At 41.5% G+C, this 9,941-nt stretch overlaps 2 protein-coding genes across 4 annotated transcripts in view; one reads left to right on the top strand and one right to left on the bottom strand.

The window, feature by feature from the left end:
- FAM126B (family with sequence similarity 126 member B) overlaps nt 1–3,381 on the bottom strand; it is an 89,556-nt gene extending 86,175 nt beyond the window's left edge. For all 3 annotated transcript variants that reach the window (XM_008070781.2, XM_008070782.2, XM_008070779.2), the window contains exons 1-2: nt 3,372–3,381; nt 2,543–2,576 (exon numbers count right to left, since the gene is read on the bottom strand). The gene's annotated coding sequence lies outside the window, so the exon portion shown is untranslated. The remainder of the gene's footprint in view (nt 1–2,542; nt 2,577–3,371) is intronic.
- A 195-nt stretch (nt 3,382–3,576) lies between these two features.
- NDUFB3 (NADH:ubiquinone oxidoreductase subunit B3) overlaps nt 3,577–9,941 on the top strand; it is a 7,855-nt gene continuing 1,490 nt past the window's right edge. Inside the window, exons 1-2 of the mRNA XM_008070784.1 lie at nt 3,577–3,825; nt 9,470–9,611. Of these exons, the coding sequence (XP_008068975.1) occupies nt 9,472–9,611 (140 nt within the window). The 5' untranslated portion in view covers nt 3,577–3,825; nt 9,470–9,471. The remainder of the gene's footprint in view (nt 3,826–9,469; nt 9,612–9,941) is intronic.

The following is a 9,941-nucleotide window of genomic DNA, read 5'->3' on the forward strand; positions in this document are numbered from 1 at the left end:
TTTATTGGAGAGATAAGGTCTCACTGCCCAGGCGAGTCTCAAACCCGTGGGCTCAGGCAATCCACTCACCTCAGCCTCCCAAAGGCGCGGGATTACAGGCTGAGCCACTGAGCCCAGCTAGCATTGATTTTTCTATGATAAACCTCAGTCAAGCCAAAAACCTTAATCATTCTAGAACTTAGGAAACTACTATAAGATGCCAAAACTGTGCATTAAAAACAAGGTTAAAACAGAACTGCATGTCAAGGTAGTTTAAGGGTTAGATTAAAAAACAGGCTGGGTGCAGTGGCTCAAGTTCATAATCCCAGCACTTTGGGAAGTGAAGGTGAGAGGACTGCCTGAGCCCAGGGTTCCAAGACCAGCCTGGGTAACTTGGTGAGACCTCGTCTCTACAATAAATAAAAAAAAAATAGTCGGGTATGGTAGTGCTCGCCTGGAGTTTCAGGTGCTTGGAAGGTTGAGGTGGAAGGATAGCCTGAGCCTAGTAGGTTGAGGCTGTGGTGGCTGTGAGCATGCCAATGCACTCCAGCCTGGGTTACAGAGTGAGACTCCAACTCAAACACAAAACAAAAAAAATTTTTCAAGGTTCATTTTAGAGCAAACAAACTCCTTTATGGTCACCCTTTCAAATTGCTTATAAGTAGCACCAACACTAAAATGTTTCAGACAAGAGGACATCTATGATGATAAATAATCATCCAGCCACTATTATATGCTAATTAGGCCTAGTATTCCTTTTTTTTTTTTTTTGAGTTGGAGTCTCACTCCGTCGCCCAGACTGGAGTACAGTGGCACGCTCCTGGCCACTGCAGCCTTGACCCGGTGGGCTCCGGCGATCCTTCCGCCTCAGCCTTCCAAGTAGCCAGAATTACAGGCACGCGCTACTACACCCAGCTGATTTTTTTTTTTTTTATTTATTTATTGTAGAGATGAGGTCTCACCAAGTTGCCCAGGTGGGTCTCAAACCCACAGGCTCAAGCAATCCACTTACCTCGGCCTCCCAAAGCGCTGGGATTACAAGCTGAGCCACCAAGTCCGGCCAGGACTAGTATTTCTTTTTTTCTTTTTTTGAGTTGGAGTCTCACTCTGTCGCCCAGACTGGAGTGCAGTGGCCACTCCCTCGGCCTGCTGGGCTCCAGCGATCCTTCCGCCTCAGCCTTCCGAGCAGCCGGAATTACAGGTATGCGCTACCATGCCCGGCTGATTTTTTGATTTATTGTAGAGATGAGGTCTCGCTGCCCAGGCGGGTCTCGACCCCGCGGGCTCAGGCAATCCACTCACCTCGGCCTCCCAAAGGCGCGGAATTACAGGCTGAGCCAGGAGCCCGGCTAGGACTAGTTATTTCTTAGACTACTTAGTAATTTCCTACTCAATGTTCAACTTACTGCATTCTACAATGACACCTACTGGCCATTCAAAATCAGCCATTAGTTCTCTAAGACAACTAGAGTAGGTTGGTTACATAAGAGAGAGAGAGAGAGACACACACACACACCACTCCATATATAAAGGCAGATTTGATCACATACTCAAAATACTACAGAATTGCACCTAAGATGGAACCAGAGGTTTTTTGTGACTGAAAAAAAGTCAAAAAAATGAAACACCAGGTATCAATTAAAACTTTTATCTAAAGCACTGATAAGTATATTAGTACTCTGAAGATTTTCAAACAAACTCTAATAATCCATCTCTCCTTCCCAAATGAAATTCTGAAAAAAATAATAAAATTTTGATTTAGGTTCATATATACTAAAATTAATTATCATTAATAGAAAAAAATCACATCTTACAAAGTTTTCCTGACATGCAGTACTAAAATAATCTTAGGAAAATGACAGACTTGCTAATACTACATTGGACAATATTGTCTAGGGCAACATTTCAAACACCTCATATTTTAGCAAACTATAATGCTTATTTTTGATTTCCAGTGCTCCTTTTAAACTGTTATTCAGTGAACTATAAAATCAAGTTTTTATATAATTTGTCCTTTCATAATACATATTGACTGGAATTCCTATTTTAATTCTACACTTCATTGTGCAAACAATGAATCATTATTTTAAAAATTAAAAACAAGTTAATTTACAGCTAATTACATCTAAATACATTTCGTCTCAGTCTAAAAAATTCAAAGAACGCACTTTTCAACATAAGAAATAAGTAATTCGAACTGAACGCGGTGGCTCACACCCATAATCCCAGCACTTTGGGAGGCGGAGGCAAGAGGATCATTTGAGTCCAGGAGCTCGAGACCAGCCTGGACAACGTGGTGAGACCTTGTCCCTACTGCGGTGGCCGTGAGCATGCCACTGCACTCCAGTCTGAGCAACAGAGTGAGACTCCGAATCAAAAAAAAAAAAGAAAGAAAGAAAGAATAATAACTAACTTCTCAGACTTAGAGAGCAAACTACCTAAAAGTTGACTTTTCCCCCCAATTAGAACCACCACTTATTTTCACAGTCGCTGACATCCACAATATCTGAGGGAAAATATTTCTATCATCTAATTTTCTAGTCATTTTCCAATTTGCACTTACCTCCTACTAAAGATTTTTAAGGATCTCCACTTTCCTGAAGATTTAAAAAAAAAAAAAAAATGTTGTCAGCCTGGACCCTCAAAGCAAATACATCCAGGAACTAAAAACCACGAACCCGGCCACATGCATCGCAGACTGACATCGTATCTCTCAACTCCAGTCTATATTTGGGATAAGCTCTTCGTGATTACTCGATCCTCCATGCTATCTCCCTTCTCCCAGAGCCGGCCTGGGAAGAAGGCACTCAAGCCAACGAAAAAAGTGTTCTCACACATCAGTGGGTCGCAAGACCTCCTCTTCCAGGAGGGGCAACCTAGTTGTTTGGGTCAATATCAGCCAAGGATTACATAATGTACAGTTACAAAGAGTTTCCAGGATCTGACCACCAGTAAATGTCTTTCTCCTCCGCTCCCCTTCCCCACCCCGGGGAATGGCCCCAAGAAGCAACCACTGGGATTACTTTAAGGTGTCTGCAGTGTCGTCCTTTTCTCGCCCGGGGCTTCGTGCACATAATTCCTTCAGCATCGCTACACCGTCTCGCTCCCGCCCCTCCTTCTCCGTCCCTGCCGGCGCCACCGCAGCCCCCACGCCCTGAGTAGGCCCCCAAGTCGCCCGGTACCGCTCGGCTTCCACCTGCCTCGGCTGCCGCCTTCTCCTCGCGACCCTCCCAGGCTGCTACTTGGTTTACCGAGGCTCCAGGACCACCAACCCTCAGGCTATCGCCTTCCCAGACACCCCGTCAGCTCCTCGCTATAGTTTCCGAAGCCGGAGAAGAAAAACTCTCCCTACCTAGCACTTCGCGTCCCCCCAAAACGGCACCGCCGCCTACCTGTCACCCCGCTGTCTCCGGCTTCCTACAGCTACCGCCACCGCCTCCCGCAGCAGTCTGCCAACTGCAGCGCAACAACCGACTCTCTCATTGGCTGAGTCCACGCTCTCAACAACAGTCTTCCCTACTGGCTGCAGCGCCCCTGCGGCTCGCCCCTCTGTGCAGCGCCTCCAGATTCCGTCTCCAAGAAAGGAAAGCATTTCCTTTTCCCGCATTTCTCTCCCCCGCAGTCTCTCTTACCTCCGTCAGACTGTGTCTGCACATACGAGGCGAAAATGTCGACTTCCAGCCTCCCTCATGGAATCTTTACTCGGTTCGGGAATCTTTGACCCAGCACCGGAACGTTCAACGGCTGCTCTGCTTTCCTGTCGTAAGCGACTCGAGGTGACAACCTCCGTTTCCGGTTGGCTCCTGCTGGAGAGTTGAATGTCCTGAGAGGTCAGGTTGCTGTCAGGTAAATTGGGGAGTCGATGGGAGAGTGCTTGATGAGGATTAAGAACGATATTTTAGTCTGGGGAATGCAGAAAGGAGGAGACTGAATAGAGAGGACTATGTGCAGGAACACTCGAGAGGGAAGGAGGTGGAAGGGCTATTAGGGGAAAAGTATGACCTCGTTTAGAGCTGGGCAGGAGGGGGGTTGGGGGATGCGGTGAGCGTCACTGTGGTTAAGTTCAGGTGCTTTTTCCCACCTGTGTTACATGCAACACTCCACACCCGTGGTTTGTCCATTTTATGTTTGTTTACCCTTGGGCAAAGCAAATAAGAACATCACCTAGACCGAAAATATATAAAATAGGAATAGTTGTGATGGATGTCTCAAGAACTTGGCTAGTTCTATTTATTTTTTTTAGAGAAGAGGTATGGTTCTCACCCTGGCTGGAGTGCAGTGGTGAGATCACGGCTCACTGCAACCTCGAGCTCCTGGGCTTATGGGGTCCTCCTGCCTCAGTCTCCCTAGTAGCTAGGACTACAGGCATGCGCTACCGCGCCCACAGAATTTTTTTGAAGTTTTATTATGCTTTTTAAGAGACATGCTCTCGCAGTGATGCCTAGGCTGGTCTCGAACTCTTGACCTCAAGCAGTCCCCTCGCCTGGACCTCTCAAATTGCTGAGGCTACAGGCATGAGTCACTACACCCAGCCAATTCACTTTGTCTAGTTTTTTTTATTGTCAAGTATACATAACAGAGGTATGTATAAAACATATATACACGTTAAAGAATTAAAATTAAACAAACTCTTCTGTCACTACCCCTTATGTTACAAAATAAAACTGCCAGTACCTTAGAACAAACATTTTTAAAAGGGGTGATTGCTCTTCAAGAGGTGAAAATGAATTCTATGGGAGAGGATCTTAGTTACTACAATGATTTGTGTCCCTTCAAAGTGCAACAGCACATAAACATATATATATATTATGTCAGTGATATTAAATTTCATTGGGAGGAGTGTGATTAGTGGGGGAAAAAGTCTAAAAAAGTTTCTTAGAGGGACAGTGATTAAAAACTGGTTGAAAAACACTGCTTTAGATACTTCCTGTATGTTTCTGTAATCTATCTTCTTCTCCACCAAGAGATAATCATTATCCTAACTTGTGATAAGCATTCACTTGTTTTACTTTAATTTTTCCAAATATGATGCATTCCTAAAAAATTGTTAAGCTTTCCAATTTATATGCTTGAGATCAGAGTACATGTAATTTTTTTCTGACTCTGTATTCATTATTATATTTGTGAGATTCATTCATACTTTTACATGTAGTTCTTTGTTATATAATATTATATAGTGTGATTATACCTTAGTTCCTTCTGTGTTGTTATTGGCCATTTGTGTTGTTGACAGTTGGAAGCTAGCATAAACCATGTGGCTATAAAGATTCTTAGAAAACATATCTCCTGGCTAGGTGTGGTGACTCATACCTGTAATCCCACCACTTTGGGAGGCCCAAAGCCCTGCTTGAGGCCAGAAATTTGAGACCAGCCTGGGAAACGTAACCAGACCCCTATTTCTACAAAAAACGAAAAAATTAGCTGGACATAGTGGCATGTTCCTATAGCCCCAGCTGCTTGGGAGGTTCAAGCAGGAGAATCATTTGAGCCCAGAAGATTGAGGCTGAAGTGAGCTAAGATCACACTACTATACTCCAACCTAGGCAACAGAATGAGGCCCTGTCTTTAAAAAAAAAAAAGTCTATATATTTACATATTTAAATGGTTTTGCTGGGCTCAGTGGCTCAGCCTGTAATCCCAGCACTTTGGGAGGCCGAGGCGAGGCGAGTGGATTACCTGAGCATGTGGGTTTGAGACCAGCCCAGGCAACTTGGCGAGATCTCATCTCAATGATAAATAAAAAAATTAGCTGGGCATGGTAGTGTGCGCTTGTAGTTCCAGCTACTTGGAAGGCTGAGGCGGAAGGATCACCGGAGGGCAGCAGATCGATGCTCGGTGGTCATGAGTGTGCCACTGCACTCCAGCCTGGGTGACAAAATGAGACTCTAACTTAAAAAAAATAATAATTTTACAATTACATATATATATATAATTGTATATGTGTATATTTATATGTATATAAAATATGTATATATGTATATGTATATATATGTATATGTGTGTGTATATATATATATATATATATATATATATAGTTATACACATGCAGGAGTTTCTGTAGAGTAGGGCTGCCCAATATGAATATAATACAAGCCACATGTGTGATTTTAAATTTTCTAGTAGCCATGTTTAAAAATTTAAATATCAGATAAGTTGATTTTAATAATATATGTTATCTAACCCAATATATTAAAATTATTATTAGCCAGATGTGGTGGTTCATGCCTATAATCTCAGCACTTTGGGAGGTGGAGGCAAGAGGATTGCTTGAGTCCACGGGTTGGAGACCAGCCTGGGCAACTTGGTGAGGCCTCATCTCTACAATAAATCAAAAAATTAGCCAGGCATGGTAGCACGTGCCTGTAGTTTCAGCTACTTGGAAGGCTGAAGTGGAAGGATTGCCTGAGCCCAGCAGGTTGAAGCTGTGGTGACCATGGGTGTGCCACTACATTCTAGCCTGGGCAACAGAGTGAGACTCCAACTCAGAAAAAAAAGATTAAATGTGAAAATCATAAACATAATGTTTTGTGATACCTTAACATGTTTATCAATATCAAGTATTGAGCTGGGCATGGGTGGCTCACACCTGTAAGCCCAGGAGTTTGAGACTAGTCTAGACAACATAGTTAGCCCTATCTCTCAAAAAAAAAAAAATCAAGAAAATTAGCTGGGCATGGTGTTGCACACTTGTAGTCCCAGCTACTTAGGAGACTGAGGTGGAAGGATCACCTGAAGGTTGAGGTTGCAATGAGGCTATGATCATGCCACTGCACTTCATCCTGGGCAACGAACTGAGACCACAATTAACTAGCTAACTAACTACCCAACTAACTAACTAACTGTCTAACTCTAACTCTCTCTCTCTCTCTGTGTGTATGTGTATATATATATACGTATATATATATGCAAATGTATACATATATGTGTGTTTTATGTATATGTATATAAAGTGTTGGTTAATTTTTCAGAATTACAATGTACAATTATTTTCATCTATTAGAACTATTATTTAATGAAATGACTATTTCACTTAATATGTCTTTAGTATACACTAATAATAACCTCTGTCTTCTAAGATGCAGTATTATTATTGAGCCTGTTCATAATTGTAGATATAATGATAATAATTATTAGGTTTGGCTTTATTTCTGGAGAGCAGTGATTATAGAATTGCTATATTAGTGCTATACTAGTGTTATTTTTATAGACAACATAAAAAGAAACTTCAGCCCAGTCTCCATTTAAATTGCTATGAATTTCAAATTAAGGGTGTGAATTGATAACACTATACTATAATTTGTGCACCTAGGCTGCACTCCAGCCTAGATGACAAAGTGAGACTCAGGCTAAAAAAAAAAAAAAGTTACCCTCCCCCAAAAAAGGATATTCCATTTTTTTCCATCAGTAGACCTGTTTTACAAAAATTTGTACTCAGTTATTTTTATTATATTTTGAATTTTATCAATAAAATATTTATACAGCCGGACTCGGTGGCTCAGCCTGTAATCCTGCGCCTTAGGAAGCTGAGATGAGTGGATTGCCTGAGCCCGCGGGTTCAAGACCCGCCTAGGCAACTTGGTGAGACCTCATCTCTACAATAAATAAATAAAAAATTAGTCGGGCGTGGTAGCATGCGCCTGTAATTCCAGTGTACTTGGAAGGCTGAGAAGGAAGGATCACCGGAGCCCAGTGGGTCGAGGCTGCGGTGGCCGGGAGCGGCCACCGCACTCCAATCTGGGGACAGAGTGAGACTCCAACTCAAAAATATATATATATATTTATAGAGATTTGTTTTGTCTTATTATATTAGGGTTGCCAAAAAAATGTATACACATTTTAAGTGATGTCATCTATATTACTTTTCAAAGTTGAATTAGGGTAGCAATGTGTAATATGACATTTGCTCAAAAGATGAAATGTCATCAAATAATTGCTAGCATCACCATGAGCTAGGCAGGATAGTCATAGAAAATGGAAGAAGCACAGTTGTTCAATGACTGCAAGACCATTTTGAAGTGGTACTTGAAATTCAAGAATGTTGTAAAAGTATAATGACAATGGAAGTGTGAGTATGCAACAGAACCTCCAACACACCTAACAGTTGCATGCATTTGTGACGAGTTTGAGATGCACGGTACTGTGTGTGATGTGCACAAGGGAAGATGTGGGAAGCCTCACACAGCAACAAGTCTGCAATAGGTCACCATAATGAAAAGTGTCTACATGCTGATGGTAACCAGTTTGATCACCTCTTGTAATTTTAGAAATCAAACGTGATTTATATTCATCTTTTGCTAGCAGTATATATTACAATTTTAATACAGTTTTAATACAGTTTTTTTCTTAAAAATGGCTTTATATTTTTTGGTACCCTCTTTATATGTACCTAAGTAATAGCCTTGATTTTACCTTTTTGCCCACAAAACCTAAAATATTTACTGTCTGACTCTACAGAAAAAATTCACGTCATATGTATTTTTAAAAAATAATATTTGGAAGACTCGCCGGAGCCCAGCAAGTCGAGGCTGCAGTGGCCGGGAGCGGCCACTGCACTCCAGTCTGGGCAACAGAGTGAGACTCCAACTCAAAAAAAAATAATAATAATAATACTGCATATTAAAAGAATCTAAGAAAGCAAGTCCAAAAATAGTATGTACAACCTTTTTGTTACTCATATTTATGCATTATGAAAGCACTACAAGGAAAACAATATTGCTTAAACGTTAGGAGCAGGGGTTCTGAAACCAAACTGCAAGACTCAAATCCCAATTGTACCATTTACTGTTCTTTTTACCCTTGGAAGGTTGCTTAACTTCTTGGAGTCTCATTTTCTGCATGTGTAAAATGGGGATAATCATAATTTAAGCTCACAGAGTTGATTCAGAAGTAATGGATTGAGTATACATAAAGCACTTTAGCCCAGTTCGCCTAGTAAGTACATAGAGCTCAAAAAGTATTTACTATTATTACAATGAAGAAAGAAACCAACTAGTAAATGGTTATTTCTGAGTGGTGGAATTACTGGTTAGGTTTTAGGGTCTCACTCCGCCACCCAGGCATGATCACAACTCACTACAGCCTCAACCTCATGGGCTGAGGCAGTCCTTCCATCTCAGCCTTCTATGTAGCCAGGGCTACAGATGCGTGCCATCACACCTGGCTAATTTTATTTTTTTGCAGAGACGAGGTCTCACCATGTTGCTCAGGCTGTTCTTGAACTTAAACAATCCTCCTGCCTCAGCCTCCCAAAGTGCTGGTATTACAGATATGAGCCACCATACCCAGATTTTGTATATTTTGTATATGCATATTTCCTAACTGTGAACATATACTAGTGATATAATAAGACATTGTTTTATACAGTCTCTTAACTAGAATTTTCAGGTATTTATGTTGACTCTTTTAAAAACATTAAATGTTTCACCTTGAAACATAAATAGTAAGCCTGGGTATTTGGTATCTACAATTTGTGTTTCTCACTTTCCTATAGACATGGCCCATGGGCATGGACATGAACATGGTCATAGTAAAATGGAACTTCCAGACTATAAACAATGGAAGATAGAAGGGACACCATTAGAAACTGTCCAGAAAAAGCTGGCTGCACAGGGACTGAGGGACCCATGGGGACGGTAAGATGAATTAACCAGTTTAGGTAGAATTCACTCTGGACAATCAGTGTCTGTGTTCCTTTTCAATGTATTTACCTTAGAGAATCATGAAAAATGGTTTTTTGTATTAAAGTTTTTTGTTTGTATCTTTTTGTAGAGGTGAGGCCTCTTTATATTGCCCAGGCTGGTCTCGAACTCCTGGGCTCAAGCAATCCTCTTGCCTTGGCCTCCCAAAGTGCTTGGATTACAGGTGTGAGCCACAGTGTCCAGCCTACATTAACATTTTAAAATCAGTTTTTCAAAGGTTTTTTTTTTTTTTGAGTTGGAGTCTCACTCTGTTGCCCAGACTGG

Source organism: Carlito syrichta, unplaced genomic scaffold, assembly GCF_000164805.1.
Source record: "Carlito syrichta isolate Samal-C Ts95f unplaced genomic scaffold, Tarsius_syrichta-2.0.1 Scaffold314013, whole genome shotgun sequence".
Classification (NCBI taxonomy): domain Eukaryota; kingdom Metazoa; phylum Chordata; class Mammalia; order Primates; family Tarsiidae; genus Carlito; species Carlito syrichta.